At 42.4% G+C, this 18,717-nt stretch overlaps 1 protein-coding gene across 1 annotated transcript in view; it reads left to right on the top strand.

The window, feature by feature from the left end:
- The window catches only part of MAP3K5 (mitogen-activated protein kinase kinase kinase 5), a 2,923,819-nt gene that overhangs the window by 1,691,289 nt on the left and 1,213,813 nt on the right, over positions 1–18,717 (top strand). Inside the window, exon 8 of the mRNA XM_044087116.1 lies at positions 11,437–11,549. Within this exon, the coding sequence (XP_043943051.1) occupies positions 11,437–11,549 (113 nt within the window). The remainder of the gene's footprint in view (positions 1–11,436; positions 11,550–18,717) is intronic.

Genomic DNA, 18,717 nt, shown 5'->3' with positions numbered 1-18,717 from the left:
CTATATTGACAGTGTTGGTGAAGAATACGAGTGCTGTGGTGGTGCTATGGAATGGTCAAAAGCCGTGTTGGGTGTTGGTGAGGAGACTGTAAGTAAATGTATCATCAGATGAGAATGGATACATTTTTCAAGGATTTTTGATAGGGGGAATAAGATTGCTATGGGGCGGTAGTTGGTAAAGTCAGTTGAGGGACCACCTTTATGTTAAGGGTATTATGTAGGAGGTTTTCCAAAGGGCTAGAATTGTATGCTCGTTGCTAGACCAGTTGACAAGTATCAAGATTGGATAAGTTATAGCACTAGCGGCAATTTTGAGGTACTCCGCAGAAAGTTTGTCGATTGCCAAAGTGGTGGGTTTTAGTTTAGAGAGGTGCTTGTATATTGTGTTGGTAGGAACTGGTTTGAGAGAGAATGGAGGGTATGAGTTTGGGTTTCTGATTGGTTGCGGGAGAGTGCAAGGTTGGCTGTTGCTAGTTAGGTTAAGGATGGAAGAACTGAAGTAGTTGTTAAATTGGGTAGATATTTTTATTTTTATTTATTTTATTTTTATTTGTGTAGATATCCCTATATTATTTCCTTTGACATTGGGGGGAGGGGCAGTGGGTTTGTCTGGGTGTAATACAGAATTTTTGGGGGTTAGTGGTATGTTTTACTTGTGGCTCTGTGTAGTGAATTTTCTTATCTTGCCTTATCTGTTTTTTTGCTTTATTACGTAGTTCAAGGACAAATCTGCCTGTTGTGATAACATGTATTCCAAGCTTTATCCCTAAGTTTGAGAAGGGTTCTTGTGTTATTAGAGAGCCATGGAGCTGGGTTGGTTTTTATTCTAATTGTCCATAAGGGAGCCTTCTGATTTAATATGTTTAAAAAGGTGGAATTGAAGTGTTCCACTGCTTTGTCTAGTGTCGCGGTTGCTAGGGGAGTCCAGTTGCAGTACCTTAGTGCATTAATGAAATGCTCAGGTATGAAATTTTTTGAATTACGGATTTCACGTAAGGTGGTTGTTTTAGTGGTTTTGAGGTGCTGTCTTAATATGAATGTGGGTAAATGGTCACTAAGGCCAGTTGATACTGTACAATAATATTGGGCAGTAGATGAGTTGTTTGTAAGGATCCAGTCTAGTACGTCTTCCTTGTTTGTGTTTTTGTCAATGCGGGTGGGTGTTTGGATAAGTTGAGTATAGGAATACAGGTTGATGTGATTAGAGGGGAGAGTTGTGTTGATCGATTTCCAGTCAGTTTTAAAGTCCCCTAGGAGGAGTGTCTCCTGTGGGAGGTTTGTGGATGTCCAGTTTAGTATAGACTTGAGAGGTAGGTATGTTGTCACCTGGGGTTATGTAAATACCCACTAGATTTAATTGCTTCTGTTAAATGATTTGAATTTTGGTGAATAGAGTTTCTGCACTGGAAAATGTTGGGATTTCTTTGTGTAAAGTCTACCTTGAGGACAGTCTTGTTTAACATGGTGATGCCTCCACCTTTTTTGATAGTTCTATCAGCCCTGATTATATTATAACCCAGGGGAAATATCTCATTGTCCTTAATGTGGGGTTTGAGCCAGGTCTCTGTAATGAGTGTAATGTCTAGGTTGTAAGTTGTTCATACTAAGTATAAGTAGGTCACAGGGCTTTTTGCAGTTAATTGCATGTTGGATGTTGGGACTAGTGAGGTTGGTAGTATCAGTTGTAGGGCCTGGGTTTGGGTGTATATCACCACAAATTTGGAACTGTGTTTGTAGGATTAGACATAGAGATTGAATTTTGAGTAGAAGTTTAGTTAATCTGTTGGGTTTGGTGGAAGGTGTTGTGGAATTAATATATTTGAGTTTATATAGCTCAGTAGTAGAGTAGTTCAGTAAATGAGATTGGATGCAGGAGAAGGGAGTGTTACTATGTGGTTGGTAGGTGGAAGTTAGGGTTGGGCTGGGCTGGGGTGAAATATGTGAGCATTATGGTAGCAGGTAACGGTGTAAAGTGTAACAGTGGTAGCTAGTAGTAATAGTTGCGAAGTAAACATAGTTACTTGAGGGTTTGTGGGCAGTGGTTTGGTTGCTGGTGATAGTATGGGATATGGTAGGAGGACTTGATGGGTGGAGGGTGGGAGCTTGTTAATATTTGCAATTGTGTAGTTGTTTTGGGATTGGTTGAGGTGGTGGATGTGATCTAGTGTCTATAAATTGTCAGATAATGGGGGCAGGGCAGGGGAGTGGAGTGAAGCCTGAATGTAGCAGGCAGGTCTAGCTCAATAGTCAGCTGTTGGACACCACTCAGTGTTTCTCAAAAGAAAATAGACTGTAGCTGGGGGGGGGGGCACTTATTGGAGAAAGTTATGCAATAACGTATACGTCTGAGGAAGCAATGGGACACACCGCGAAAGCGCTTATGTTTTATTCATGTTCTCTGTCGAATAAAAAGTGTTTTTGTGGAAGCCATTGGTTGGACTTGCATTCCACTTGTTTGTTTTTGATATATTCCACATCTTTTGGTCTGCAAGCCTTTATTCAGGTCTACAAGGAATTTGCCTTCTAGATTTAAATGTTTCTCAAAAGAAAATAGACTGTAGTTGGGGGGGGGGGGGAGACACTTACTGGAGAGAGGTTTGTAGCTATTGCTTCCTGATGATGTACTCATCAGTGCGGTGGTTTGATAAAGGACCTATGCAGCAGAATGTACTAACACACTCACAAGCATTTGTGCAGTTAAGGTATTTTACTGTCTAGACACTTGGAAGTTAAGCACCTACATTAGTTTTTAGTCTCTTTAGTTACAAGACGGTGTCTGTGGGTGCGCAGGAGAAATGTTTGAAGTTTCCACTGCTTGTTATGGGGGGGGGGGGGGCAGAGACCCGTTTGACCCAATGGGTGGTTTGAATTAATTACTTTTTAGTCTCTTTAGTTACAAGACAGTGTCTGTGGGTGCCCAGTGTGCAGGAGAGAGATGTTTGAAATTTCCACTGCTTGATATCGGGGGCTGAGCATCCATGTGCTCCGGATTATGCGGAACGCTCTGCATTTAACTTTTTTATCTTAGAATTACATTATGAATTCAGTAACATTAGTTTGTTTGTTTATCAGTTGGTTTGTCTTTCTGCAAAAATGCTTATTTACTTTGATATCCTGCTATTTGATTTGAACTCTGAGCAGCAGAGATACTGATCTCTTGACAACCTTGATTTCAAATAGTTTGATAAATGTAAGGAATTTTGATAGCAGCAAATAAAGTGTTCTGGTTGTCAGAATTATGGACCTCATTAAAAAAATGTGCACTACAAATGTAAAGCAAGCTAACAGTAGGGAAATTGGCAGAAATTATTGGGTAAAAATAGAGAAGTGGAGGCTTGTAGCAGTCTTTCAACACTGAACCGAAACTGATTTCCCAAATCACGAAGGCTAGCATTCAAGGTCTTCCTCAAAATGTTCTCAAGCGTTTCTTCTAACATGAAATGCCATTTTCTTTCTATAGTCCTGTTGTTGTACAGACATTTCCTTTCTGTAGTCCTGTAGTTGTACAGACATTTCCTTTCTGTAGTCCTGTAGTTGTGCTCCCAGTATAAAACCGTTTTCAGTCTTTACATTCACTTTATAATGTACACAGCCTGTTTGTTGTCACATGCCCTTCATACATTCTTGTAAAGCGGGTCAGGATGAGTTTGCCTGTTGTTGTCAGTAACTTATTTAACTATCGAGCAGAATCATATTGATCTAATATAGTTATAAAGACAACTTTTCTCGTGTATAGTCTCCTTAGTAATATCTAATGTCTGCAATTAATATGCAAATATGCTTGATCTAATATATGTAAAAATGATGTGCTATCCATTGTTGTATATTCTTTCTTGAAAACCTTCATTGTTGCTCTGTAATAAGCTAGTGTAATATGCTGATTGTCTTTGGAGCTTTTCTCTCCAGGCCTCTGCTGCAAATGGGTAGCCACCCAGTCAGACTTTCCTGGTAAACAAATGTCAAACAAAACTTTCAGGTTGCTTCTGAAAGTGGGATATATGCTGTCTGAGATGGAAATAAGGCCTTGGCAATTTCTTTGTTTCATTGACTGTCCATAGAACAAGGTACACATCATTGATTTTAGTACAATGACATATTGGTTCTTTTTTAGTGGGGGATAAGCCCACTGCACCCCCTACACCCCCCTGTAACTTAAACTAACTTCATAATTGCAATCCAGTGGGGAAAGTGAAAACCCTCACTGCAGTTCATCACTGCTGCTCAAATAAAGCATCCTATTTGGAAAGTATGCCAGTCTCAGCAGAGGTGAGTTAAATGGGCCAGAAATATTACACAGCTTGCAGAGATGTGGCAAGTACTGACAGTGGCTGTACAAGTTGCTTGCCTCCCCTTGTTTCCATACAATATGGCTGGCATGCTTACTGCTCTTTCTTGTAGTACCAGTTGGATCTTACAGGATCTCTGGCCTGCAGCAGTTTGGTGGGTCTCTCATCCTTTTCACTCCTGGGATGGGAAAGCTGATTGATTTGCACTTTGGGAATAACCTTAACATCTGTCCAATACAGATTGTTCCCAAACCTAGGTAACCAAGGAGATAGACATATACTTTTTCTTGTACACTTAAACCTTGACAGCAGTGTACCTGCTTTTAGGTTCATAGGTGGGTACTAGGCTATCTGCCCGAAGGCATTTGTAAGCCTAGCCAGAATGTGTTGGCTTTCGCCGTCCCCTTAGATTAGTTCCCTGTGCCTCTGTCCAGCAGAGCCGCTGAAGTGATCCCCGAGGTAAACTTTCTGTTTCCCATCCACTCGTCAAGGTTTCTTTTGAAGAGTGTTAGCGAGGAGCTCTGCCTAATGTAGATTGGGATCTTGTTCCAAAGCATGGGAAGTCTCTGGGACAGGAATCTATCCTTACAGCATGCCCTATTTATTGTTGTGGTGAGGTTTAGATCCCTAGAGCGTGTGGCTCGAGGGGATAAGGGTTTCTTTAGCTGGAGCATGTCCATCAATTCTGGGTTGGACATGGCCTTGTATGTCTGGCAGAGATCACCTCTGAGTAGGCGGTATGCAACTGAGTACAACTGGAGTTTCTTCAGTCAAGCTGCATAGGGCATCTGTTTGAGGCCATTGATCCCTCTTGGTGAGGTACTTCTGTGGTCTTTCCAGCTGTTGCAGGTGTCTTGTAAGGTACATCCCAAATGGGGCGTTGTACTCTAAGATGGGTCTGATGAGTGATGAGTAGAGGGGCACAATGACCTCTTTTGATCTGGATGCAAACCCTTTTGTGATTAGGTGGGCCACATAGAAGGATTTTCTAACCACTTTGGCAATGTGATTATCAAAGGTGAGATTACTATCTACTTGGGTCCCCAGATCCCTTATTACGTCTTTTGTATTTAGGGGACTGCCCCCTATGTGGTAGTTTGTGGGTACTTTGTTTTTTCCAAAGGGGATGACTATGCACTTTTTGGCATTTAGCTTGAGGCCATGATCTTGACACCAGGTATCTGTCTCAGTGAGACCCTTTTGGAGGATGTCTGTGTCAGCCAGAGAGTCAGTTATAGCCCCTAGTTGGCAGTCGTCTGCGAACTTGGTCAGCCATTGTCCTCCTGTGCTTGCCTGTACCTCTGAGAAGGGTATGCCAAACAGGTGGGGTCCTAGGTCTGAGCCCTGGGGAACACCACTTGTAACCGGTTTAGAGTCGGACCTAGCTCCCGCAACTCTCACCATGTGGGTTCTGTCCGTGAGCCAGTTGGCAACCCATCTTGTGACGTAGGGGTTTATGTTCAGGCTGGTGAGCTTGTCTATAATACCAGAATGGGGAATGGCGTCAAAGGCCTTAGCGAGGTCTAGGTAGGCTGTGTGTACCACCTTTCCCTTGTCTATAACCTTGTTAACTGCCTCAAAGACGTCCAACAGGTTTAGGAGGCATGATCTGCCCTTAACAAAGCCAAACTGGGTAGGTTTGGAGGTTTCCAATGTCTCTGTTAATTAGTTCCATGATGATGCTCTCCATAGCCTTGTAGACCAAGCTAGTCAGGCTTATAGAGTGATAGTTCCCGGGGTCTGCTGTGGCTCCACCTTTGTGAAGCGGGATAACCGTTGCTGTGCGCCACTCTATGGGTATGTAGCCCATGGAGAGGCTGAGTTTGAACAGTGTATTTAGGTGAGGGTTAGTTCATCTTTGAGCTTGTGTAGGATGCAGCCTGAGACACTGTCCGGTCCCATTGATGCTGTGTTTTTGGCTTTGGAGAGGGATGTTTTAACCTGAGTGTCTGTGATTTCAGGGACTCTACATTCTTCTGGTATGGTTATGGGCTCTTTTGGGGATGAGAGGGGGGGCGAAGTTTGTGCTGAACCTGTCTGCCAGGATGTTGGCGATATCAGTCGGTTCAGTGTATTTTGTGCCATTCTGCACCAACTCCGAGCTGATCTGAGCATTGCCACTTAGATTCTTGACATAGCTAAAGAATGCCATGTGGTTATCTTTGGAGTCCTTTGCAATTTTTCTTTCAAGGTTTGCTTTGGATGATTTTATGAGGGATCGTAGTTTCTTGCTGATACTGATCAGGGATGTCTTCCCTTCTTGGGATTTTACTCTTTTTCTGTACTATTCTCATCCTCCTATTGTATAGCTTGTTTATTGCAGGAGTCCACCAGACTGGTTTCCTTTTCTTGGAGGAGTGAGTCTTGGTTTTGCTTGGGATGGCACGATCTATGCATTCTTGTAGCTGCCTATAGTGTAGAATGCATTAGTAAAGGATTTGGCAGCTTGGACAGTGTTATCCTTCAGCATGGGGGGCTTTGAAGCTTTCCACCTTGGTCTTAAGTAATGTGAAGTTTGCTTTTGAAAAGTTTTTCATGGTGGCTTTCTTGTCCGCGGGTGGGGGCAGAATATGGATATCCAAAGTGATTTGTTTATGGTCAGATCTAACCAGCGAGGTGTTGACCTCTGGTGTGGAACACCGGTCACCCATGTTGGTGATGATCAGGTCCAATATGTTGTCACCTCTGGTGGGAATGTTGACCAGTTGAACCAGAGTGTTTGAGTTTATAAATTCTAGGAAAAGTTGGGCAAGGGAGTTGGTACTTGAGTAGTTCTCCCAGTTAATGTTTGGGTAATTGACATCACCCAATATTAGGGTGTTTGGTAGGACCTTTATGTTTCCCAGTGTTTCCAGAAATGCGGAATGGGGGTCCTGGGACATGGTGGGTGATCTGTAGCAAGCTACAACTTAAATTGCAGTTTTGCCCATTGTTAGTTGCACATGGATGATCTCTGAAGCATTGTGCTGTGCCACTAACCTGGAGGTGTGGGTATCCTTGATGAATATGGATATGCCCCCGCCTTTTGTATTTGGGTTTGGGCTCTGTGGCTAAAATGTATGGTATGAGTTGTAGCCTGGTAGTGCTGGGGTGCTCTCTGGAGCCTTAAACCATGTTTCTGTTACTGCACATATATTGAGTTTCTCCATACTGAGGAGTGCCTCGAGTGCATGCATTTTGAGGTTTAGACTTCTGGCATTGAGTAGCATTACCCTCAGTTTATTTACTTGTGCAATTTATGGTGGTGGGTTTGTCTTTTGAGCCTTGCCTAAAAAAGGCACTATGGGGGTGGCAAGAGCCTTGGCAAGTATTCGAAAGCCTAAGGGTGACAGGTGCAAGCCGTCTCTAGCGAAGCAGCGTGGCTTGTCGAGCATGTCATCCCAGGCAGACGGACACTGGATCACCTTTGAATGACACCAAAAACTTAGCCAATTGTTGAAATTGAGAATTTTTTCTTTATACCGTGGTATCATTTTTGGTGAGGGCAGGATGCTACTCAGGGTCAGGGTCATACCGGCCTGGGCTACATGATCAGAGAGCTCTTCCTGGTCTCTTTTCATGTAGTCCAGGGAGGTACGGCTCAGGTCATTCACACCAACATGGACAATGACGGAGTCATATTTGTACTTGTTCTGGAGTGACCTGAGTGGTTGTGTCATGTGACTGATCCTGGCACCCAACAGGCAGCTAACAGTAACCTTCTCCTTATTCAGCCTAGTGAGTGGGACGTCAGTGTGCCTGACTATAGAGTCACCTATTACTAGTATGTTATTTTGCCTTAAGGGCTGTGATTGCATGGCACACTGGTTTTGTGAAGTATGTGTTTCATGATTTGTGTTAGGGGGGAGGGGGGGTGGAGGTTGCTTGGATATTTGCTTTGGAAGTCTCTGTTGGTTTTGCAAATTTTTTATTTAGAGCCTCCGAGTATGTTTCCATGTATTTGTGTTTGTTTGCCGGTGCTGGTTTAATGGGTCAATGTAAGATTGGTGGTTTGATGCAAGTATTTCCCTTCTCCTCTTGACTGTCTGATCCAGTCTTGGGTTGAGAGAGCTTAGCTTCTAGTTTGGCTGTATAACTGCATCTCTCGCATGTATTAGTGTTTGGTGGTAGGAGGAGGGGGTTGTCTGTGTACATGAGTCAGTTGTAACATTGCCTCAAAATGCCCAGATTCACCAGTTGGACTGGAGAATGCACCTGAAACTGCCCTTTGGACATGCCTGGATAGGTACAGTGAACTGTTTTGCTGGATGGCTGGTAAGGTCGAATAGAGAGCCTTGTCCTACTGTGCAGTACAGGAGGGTCTAGTGCTTGGGTTTATAAGTGCTTGCTATAAGTTTTGAGTAAGTGCTGGACTGAGAAATGAATGGCTTGAGTGCTTATGTTGACAGTTTGCCTAGTTCCAAAGGAAAAATTGAAGAGGAGACCTTGTGGAGCCGGGAATAGTTTTACCTTTGCTAACCAGCGCACAAAACCAGGCAAATATGGTATTTATAGCAGGGAAATGAAAGAGATGGAAATTAGCCCAAAATAGCCAGTAAACTACTAATTTCTGGCCTGAAACCACTCCTCCAGGGACAGATAGGCTGCTCAAAGCTCCCCTCTGTCACAGGTGAACAGAGAAACTTCTTTCTATCCAATCTCCCTTTCCCTTTACAATTTTCTCTTCTGTTAGAAAAATAATTTTGTAGACTATTCTTCCTATAAAAGTCATCATCTTCTTTCGGCTGTTCCCATTAGGGGTCACCACAGTGGATCACCTGTTTCCATTTCTTCCTGTCCTCTGCATCTTGCTCTGTCACACCAACCCACCTGCATGTCCTCTCACCACATCCGTATCTTAGGCCTTCGTCTTTTCCTGTTACCTGGTAGCTTCATCCTTAGCATCTTTTTCCCAATATACTCAACATCCCTCCTCAGCACATGTCCAAACCAACGTAATCTTGCCTCTCTGGCTTTGACTCCAAACCTTCCAACTTGGGCTGACCCTGTAATATACTTATTCCTAATCCTGTCCACCCTCATCACACCCAGTGCAAATCTTAACATCTTTAACTCTGCCACATCCAGCTCAAACTCCTGCCTTTTTGTCAATGCCACTGTCTCCAACCCATATAAAATAGCTGGTCTTACTACCCTCTTGTAGACCTTCCCTTTCACTCTTACAGATACTTGTCTGTCACAAATCACTCCTGACACTCTTCTCTACCCACTCCAGCCTGCCTGTACTCTCTTCTTCACCTCTCTTCCACACTCACCATTACTCTGAACTATTGACCCCAAGTATTTAAACTCATCCACCTTCGCCACCTCTACTCCTTGCATCCTCACCATTCCTCTATCCTCCCTCTCATTCACACACATATATCCTGTCTTAGTCCTGCTGACCTTCATTCCTCTTCTCTCTAGAGCATATCTCCATCTCTCCAGGGTCTCCTCCACTGTTCCCTACTCTCACTACAGATCACAATGTCATCTGCAAACATCATAGTCCACGGGGACTCCTGTCTGATCTCGTCTGACAACCTGTCCATCACCATTGCAAATAAGAAAGGGCTGAGAGCTGATCCTTGATGTAACCCCACCTCCACCTTAAACTCATCCGTTACTCCCACAGCAGACCTCACCGCTGTGACACTACCCTCGTACATATCCTGTATCACTCTTACACACTTCTCTGACACTCCTGACTTCCTCATACAATACCACGACTCCTCTCTAGGCACCCTGTCATATGCTTTCTCTAAGTCTACAAAAACACAATGCAACTCCTTCTGGCATTCTCTGTACTTCTCCATCAACACTCTCCGAGCAAACATCGCATCTGTAGTGATCTTTCCTGGCATGAAACCGTACTGCTGATCAATAATCATCACGTCCCCTCTTAACCTAGCTTCCACTACTCTTTCCCATAACTTCATTCTGTGACTGATCAGTTTAATCCCTCTGTAGTTACTACAGCTCTGCACATCACCCTTATTTTTAAAAATCGATACCAAAACACTTTTTCCTCCATTCCTCAGTCATCCTCTCACTTTCCAAGATTTCATTAAACAAGCTGGTTAAAAAACTCCACTGCCATTTCACCTAAACACCTCCATGCTTCCACAGGTATGTCATCTGGGCCAACAGCCTTTCCATTCTTCGTTCTCTTCATAGCTGTCCTTATTTCCTCCTTGCTAATCCATTGTACTTCATGATTCACTATCCCTGCATCATCCAACCTTCTTTCCCTCTCATTCACTTCATTCATCAACCCCTCAAAGTACTCTTTCCATCTCCTCAACACACTCTCCTCGCTTGTGAGTATGTTTCCCTCATTATCCTTTATCACCTTTATCTGCTGCTCATCTTTCCTAGCTCAGTCCCTCTGTCTAGCCAATCGATACATGTCATTTTTTTCTCCCTCCTTAGTGTCCAACCTTTCATACAACTCTTCATATGTCTATTCTTCCTATAAAAGTAAACCCTTTATTTTTTTCTGTTCTCTTCTTGCAGTTCTTTTGCATGAACTCTTATCTCGTTCTGCCTGCTCACTGAAAATCATGTAGTGCTGCTTGTTGCAGTGCTCTGACCAGGGGCCGTCTTATCTGAAATGATTTTGAAGCTGCTATAAAACCCATCCTAACAAAAGTAAATAATTTCACTGGGATTGGAGATAAAATCATCTTGCATTAGACATCAAAAATCAGATGAATGCAGAGACAAAGGAAGAACATTAAGAAGTGCACCATGCTCTCTGCCTTTATTTTCTCACAAGGAGCTTTTCTTGCAAATTTCAGGCACTGAAAGTATTTCATCAAGGGCAGCAGGATGTTAGCTGCTGTAATTTGAAATAGTTTTTAGCAGTTCTTTTAAAATTGTGCAGTATGTAAGACTGGACTGCTGTCTCAGAGTAGTGACACAGGTCATAAATAAGCAGTAACTAATGAAAATAGAGTAGCTGTTAAATCATTTTCCCCATTGTTTCTAATAATGCATTTTGAAATAAAAAATGGTGTGAAATTCCATCTGCTTGCTACTAAGAATGGAGCAACAAAGGTGCAGCTGTGATCTGTGGATTTATTAGAGGACAGTAGGATATAAAGTATCTCCTCCAGTGAGCAGATGAATTTAATTATTAAAGTGTAACACTGTGTGTTTGCTTTCTTAGGTTCCACAAAGCCTTCGAACTGGAGCCCACCCTACATTCAGGAATCAATTATGCTGTTCTTCTTCTGGCAGCAGGACACCAATTTGATACTTCTTTCGAACTACGGAAAGTTGGTAAGCAGTTAAGACAACAGTTTGCATTAAATGATGAGCTAATCAATGATAGTCTGCTGAAGGGGGCATTCTTTCTCGGTCAGATATGTTAACTTGTAGTGCTGACTGTAGATATAGTTTCCCAGGGCACCATTGGAGTGTGGGTTTAGCATGACGGTTAAGGTCTTCACCTCCAAGACAAAAAGTGTACAGTTTGATTCTGACCACAAGTAATTGGCTAGGCTTAAAATGGCCATTCAGGGCAGTTAGCCAAGTATTCATCTGTGAACCTATGAGCCTATATGGCATGTAGCAGTATGTTTTTTGAGGTTATTTAACACTGTACGTAATGCTTGAAAGGGCAGAGGGTTTAACACCATTTCTGATGGCTTCTTTCTGTATTCTGTGCTGTAGAATTGGATTATATTTGTATATTTTTATAGCTTAGTATTATTAATGTTAACACAAATACAGGCCTGCTTTACCTATGTTTTTCTGACGTGCACTTCCTTTGCAGAGAGGTATGCAGGGATTGACAGTACAAACCATTTGTGGATGGCACTATGGGGCGCTGTTTTGCGAGTCTGTTGCATCAATCACTGTGGGGAGCTGTTTTGTGAGTCTGTTGCATCACTTAAAAGAAATCTTTCCACCCGTTTATTATGCTCTTACAGCTGTGTCAAGAGTTGACCACTTTTCATAACAAAATCTTTGTAAAAGGCAAGTGAAAGGTTCCAAGCTCAATATATGCTGCTGCCTAAATTGAACTATTTTACTTTGTGACTTGAAAACAACAACAAAAAGGTTTGTAAAGGAATACATTGAAAAATTGTGGCAAAACACTTCAGAAATGGTATGTCTCGGTCTAGATCAGTATATTACTTTTTTGTTCTGTCACCTTATCCTGCCACACAGTCTCTTTGTACCATTAAAACTTGTAGACTTAAACTTCCAAAGTACTTGTGATCCGTTAACTGAAGACAAGTGTGATTCCTTCCATCATAGCTACCTGAAGGGTGAGAACAAGTCTGTTTTTATAGACATACTGTCACCAGCACACAGACAGACATTGATAGCAGACAGAGGGTCACTTGTTCCTTCAACTTGCTTTTCTGCTTCTTTTTTTTTATTCCTCTCAATTTTATCTATCAATTGTAGCTAAGATTGTCTTCTTTTCCCATCTAAATTGCAGTATATGCATCTTATGCCTCTGACATTCTTTCATCGTTTTAAATTTTCTCACTGCAACACTGCCATCAGAGTGAAGATGAACTGTACCATTTTGCTCCTGATCCCAATCCTTCACATTGATTCTTGGGTCCCAAATTCTTAGATTTCTTTTAAAGAAACTTCTACCCAGGGCTGCATACCTTTCCCATTCCAACATTCTGTCAAAAGCAGACTTCCTCAATGAATTATCCAGTCTATCCTCACCTCCTTCAAAGCACACTTTTAATCCTCTCTCAGAACCAAGCCCCCCCCCCCAAAAAAAAAAAAAATATACACACACACGCCACCTTCAGCTGAGGCATTCTGTCAACTTAAATTAATACAGTGAAACATTCAGACCTAAGATAACTGCTTGCTATTCTGAGCATAAAAAATTGTCCGAAGTTTTCTCTCTGTCCCCCCTGCCAGAGCTATAGTTGGTAAAGGAGTCCTACTTGACTGGAATATTGTTTACCGCTTTTTACTACAGCCTCACAAAAATACAGCAATAATTCAGTCAATCTGCTATAAAGTTTGCTGCTTCATCAACAGTTCTCCATGTTTGGAACATTTCTTTTACCCTATAAAAAGCAAAATTGCTACTTGTAAAAGGGAGATCAAGCCTCCTGTTATGATCCCTCTTCATATTTCTTAACCATCATGCCCTTTTGCTACTCACCATTAAGTTGATCACAACCACCCTACACTACAACCTCAGAAGCCATGCTAAAACATTACCTACATTCCAAACGCCCATCTGTAAACTTCACTGCACTGAGCACAGCTTCATAGTCCTAGCCCCAAACTATGGCAAATCCTACCAGAACATACAATTGATACGTGAAATAACACAAACTTCCAAGACAACTCGAACAATTTCTCTGAGTAATTTAAATGCAGCTGTAATAAGACAGATCATGTCACAACTAATTAAATCTCTTGGTGCATGTACTCAGCCTTTACATCGACACCTGTTTAAACCTTCATGACACAACAAACACCTTATAAATAATCATTCAACCCCTGTTGACCTCTTCCTTATTTAACTTCCCCCACTAACGTGGAATCCCGTTTTCGTTCCTGACATTGCTTTACCTATCCAACTTGCCTCACGTCTGATTGCACCACAGTTTTTTGATAAACTGTATTGCTGTCACAGTGCAGGTATGTGTAATGTACAGTACCACTGGTTATCTTGCATTTGTAATGTACTTTGTGTTGTAGTAATTGTACTCTGTTCAGTACAACCCAGGCTGAGTTTGCAGTTGGTCATGCTTAATTAGTGCTCTAAACTGGTTAAAAAATATAAATAATATTTAAGTAAGTAAAATGAATGGTGCACTCTTGTCCTCATAAATTTTTTGACATGTTCTGTTCACCATTTTTTTGTTTCTTTAAGCTATTAGAGCAGTTCTGCACCACAGCTTTCTGTTTATTGTGTAGGTAAACAGATCCATCTTGTTTAGTTCTTGCCTTCATGCGGCCTCAGCTGCATGATCAGGATAATTTTCTAACAGTTTTTCCTCAATGTTTCCTGGGTGGCACTGATACACTGTCCATCTGCAGAACTGCAGTAGTACATCATGTGGGGAGTGTCAGTTCTACTACTACTTGTGTATAGCGAAATCTCCAGTTTCCTAGCTGCTTTTCTTGCATGGTTAGTTCATCTTGAGGCTGATACAGGTATTATCATGTCCCATTCCATTGTTCTTATTGCTGCTTCCCATACATAAATTCATACAATGTCTGCCTTTCTCTTTAGTTTTTATTCCACTGGTATATTTATATTCCATTTTTGTGTCAAATTTAATATGTCATTCTTTGTTGCCCTGACGTTGTCAAGTTCCTTCTGATGATTTTTGTAAAACCTATTGTTTACACTTTTTAGACCATTTGTTAAACAGACACTTTTTTGCAAACTAGCTGCTTTACACTTAAAATAAATATTAGCTAGAATGTGGCCTGTTACTGTATCTGGTGTTACTGTACAGTACTAAGCATATAATTTACTGTATCAGTCTTCATGTCCTGATTCTCATTGAGGACAATAGTACTATCTTGGGACCATGGGCGCCTGCAGGATTTTTTGCAGGGGAGTGTAAACCCAGAGGGCAGAGCGCCAGGGTATCTGTTTACTTGTGGATAACCAAGAACTCCTGCTGTATTCCATACTGTAGTACAGAAACTGACAGTATCTGTGTGAATTTATAGTGTTATGAAGTAAGACACCAACAAAACTGTAATATTGAACTTGTTTATGTAAAAATTATGAAGTTTCTGGGTAACTGTGTTTTTCTAAAACAAAAACTGAACTTAACTGCATTGTTGTAAGTTTAGGCCTATGACTTTAAATGTGAAGCTGGCTTACTATTTTCACTTATGTATTTTTCATGGTACCCCTTAATCCAGTCATTCTAGGGTATGGAAAAGCCGGAATCCATTCAGACATTTACATGCACTATGTGGTAAACATGAACCAGCAAGTATAATGCAGACAACCAGTGGAGAAGCTATGGATCCATCGGAGAACACCCCCTCCCAACTGCACCTTATGAACAACATTCATCATTTGGGGTCTTAAAAAGTCCACTCTGTTCTACACAGAAAAGACCTTTACTATTAATAATCCTCAAGTAATATCAAACCCAGAGCCGGATCATAGTCAAACGTGTCCCTAGGCAGGGTAATTAATCCCCCCCCCCAGCCATTCCAGATTCCCATTTTATTTCAGTTTTATAGCACAAACGCTGTTAGATATTTGCTAAATAAAGCAATACAATCTTAGAATGAAAACAGACTTGGCATTAAAACGTCTGCCATTAAAACAGCATTGGTTCATAGGTTGGTACTAGGCTATCAGCCCTAGGGCCTATACAAGCCTAGCCATAACAATTCCCTGGCTATTTCTTCCCACACTATTTACTTCCCTGGACCCCTGTCTAGCAGGGCGACTGACGTGATCCCCGGGGTGAATTTCCTTTCTCCCATCCAATCGTCAAGGTTCCTTTTGAAGAGGACCAAAGAGGCACTCTGCTTGACATGTATGGGCAATCTATTCCAGAGTCTAGGGAGTCTCTGGGTCAGGAACCTATCCCTTCAGCATGTTTTGTTTATTGTGATGGTTTAGATCCCTGGAGCGTGTAGCTCTGAGGGATTGGGATTTCTTTAAGTGTAGCATGTCCAACAGCTCTGGGTTTGACATGGCCTTGTATGTTAAGCAAAGATCACCTCTGAGTAGACGATATGTGACAGAGTATAGCTGGAGTTTTTTAAGGCGGTCAGCGTAGGGCATCTGCTTTAGGCCTGTGATTCTTTTAGTGAGGTATTTCTGTGGCCTTTTCGGTTGTTACAGATGTCTTGAGAGGTACATACCAAACGGGGCATTGTATTCTATAATGGGTCTAATGAGGGATGAGTACAGTGGGACAATGACCTCCTTTTTTCTGGATGAAAAGCCCTTCGTGATGAGGTGTGCCACATAGAAGGATTTCCTGACTGTTGTGGCGATGTGGTTATCGAAGGTGTGACCACTGTCCACCTGTGTCCCTAAGTCTCTTATCACACTTTCGGTGTTTAGTGTACTGCCACCTATATGGTAATTCACAGATACATGTTTTTTCCCAAAGGGGATAACTATACATTTCTTGGCATTGAGCTTGAGCCCATGGCTCTGACACCAAGCATCTGTTTCTGTAAGGCCCTTTTGTAGAGTATCCACATCATTTGGGGATTCAGTAATGGCTCCCAGTTTGCAGTCATCTGCAAATTTTGTTATCCAGAGTCCCTTAGTGTTGGCCTGTACTTCAGAGAAGTAGATGCCAAACAAGAGCTGCCCCAGGACTGAACCCTGATGTACTCCACTTGTCACTTGTCTGGAGCTGGATTTGGAGTCGGCTACTTTTACAGTGTGGGTTCTATCAGTAAGCCAGTTAGCAACCCATTGGCTGACGTAGGGATTAATGCCCAGCTTAGTAAGTTTATTTATGATTCCAGAGTGGGGGATGGTGTCAAAGGCCTTGGCAAGGTCTAGATAGGCTGTGTGGACCACCGTACCCTTGTCCATGGCTCTGGAGACTGATTCGAAGAAGTCAATCAAGTTCAGGAGACAAGATCGGCCCTTCACGAACCCAAACTGGGTGGGGTCCAGTGTTTGAAGGTTGCCAATGTCTTTGTTTATAAGTTCCATGATAATACACTCCATGGCCTTGCAGATAAGGCTTGTCAGATTGATGGGATGGTAGTTTCCGGGATCCAAGGTGGATCCCCCCTTGTGGAGTGGGATAACTGTAGCTGTGCGCCACTCAGTGGGCACGAAACCTGAGGTCAGGCTATGATTAAACATGACACTTAGGTGAGGTGCCAGTTCATATTGTAGTTCATGTAGTACACAGCCCGGGATGTTATCTGGTCCCATGGATGCTATATTCTTAGCTTTGGAGAGTGCATTTTTTACCTGTGTGGCCATTATTACCGGAATTTGGCAATCTTCCGGTATTGAGATGGGCCATTTAGGGGGTGAGAGGGGGGTGAAGTTGGCACTGAATTGATCTGCCAGGATATTGGCAATATCCTTGGGATCAGTATATTTAATGCCATTCTGTTTTAGCTCAGAGCAGATCTGAGCATTGCCATTTAGATTCTTGACATAGTTATAGAATGCCTTGTTGTTGTCTTTGGAATCTTTGGCAATTTTATTTTCGTAACTAGCTTTGGAGGATTTTATGAGGGATCTCAGTTTCTTACTGAGGCTGGTAAGGAAGTTTTTTGCATCCTGGGATTTTCCTCTTTTCTGCAACAGTTTCTTCCTTTTGTTGTAAAGTTTGTTTATGGCAGGGGACCACCAGATTGGCTTCTTTTTTTTTGGATGAGAGCATCTTGGTTCTATTTGGGATGGCACGATTTATGCATGAGTGGATGTGCTCATACAGTGCCTTAGTGTAGGATTCAGCAGTTGAACTTTCAGCTCCTGTCTGCATGGGTGTCATGAAGTTTGTCACTTTTGACTTGAGTAGCATGAAGTTGGCTTTGGAGAAGTTTTTTATGGAGTTTTCCTTACTGAGGGGGTGGGGGTGGGATGTGGATTTTAAGGGTGATTAGCTTATGGTCAGACGTGACTAACGAGGGGGTTGACCGTAGGTGTGAAGCATCAATTTCCCATGTTGGTAATGACCAGGTCTAGGATATTGGAGCCCCTGGTGGGACTATGGATTAGTTGATCCAGGGTGTTGGAATTTATGAATTCCAGGAACCGTTGGGCAAAGGTGTTGGTACATGAGTAGCTTTCCCAGTTAATGGCAGGGTAGTTAAAATCGCCCACTGTTAGGGTGTTTGGTTCTATCTTAATATTTTCCAGTATGTTTAGAAAGGTGTAATGAGAATCTTGGGGTATGGTGGGGGATCTGTAGCAAGCTACAATTTGGATTGCAGTCTTTCCTAGTGTTAGTTGCACCTGGAGAATTTCAGACGCATTGTGTTGGGCAACTAGCCTGGTGGTGTGAATATCCTTGGTGAATATTGACACTCCTCCACCTTTAGTGTTTCTGTCCTGCTTTGGTGGCCGAATAGTGTGGTAAGAGTTGTAGCCTGGTATTGCAGGGGTGCTCTCTAGAGCCTTGAACCAGGTCTCAGTTACTGCACAGATATCGATGTTCTCCATTTTTAAGAGCGCCTCGCGAGAGTGCATTTTGAGGTTTAGACTTCTAGCATTGAATAGCATTACCTTCAGATTTTGCATGCTTGTACCTGTTACGGTGGTGGTTTTGTTCTTTGAACTTTGCCTAAAAAAGGCACTATAGGGGTGGCAAGATCCTTAGCCAGTAACCTGAATCCCAGAGGCGACAGGTGCAGACCATCTCTGGCAAAGCATCGTGGTCTGTCAGTCATGTCGTCCCAGGCAGACAGATACTGGATCCCCTTTGAATGACACCAGAAGCTTAGCAAATTGTTGGAGTCAATCATTTTGTCCTTATATTGTGGTATC

This window comes from Protopterus annectens, chromosome 1.part1, assembly GCF_019279795.1.
Source record: "Protopterus annectens isolate FY-2018-M chromosome 1.part1, PAN1.0, whole genome shotgun sequence".
Lineage (NCBI taxonomy): Eukaryota > Metazoa > Chordata > Ceratodontiformes > Protopteridae > Protopterus > Protopterus annectens.
The sequence above is the reverse complement of the archived record's forward strand: the minus strand, read 5'-3'. Positions and strand labels throughout refer to the sequence as shown.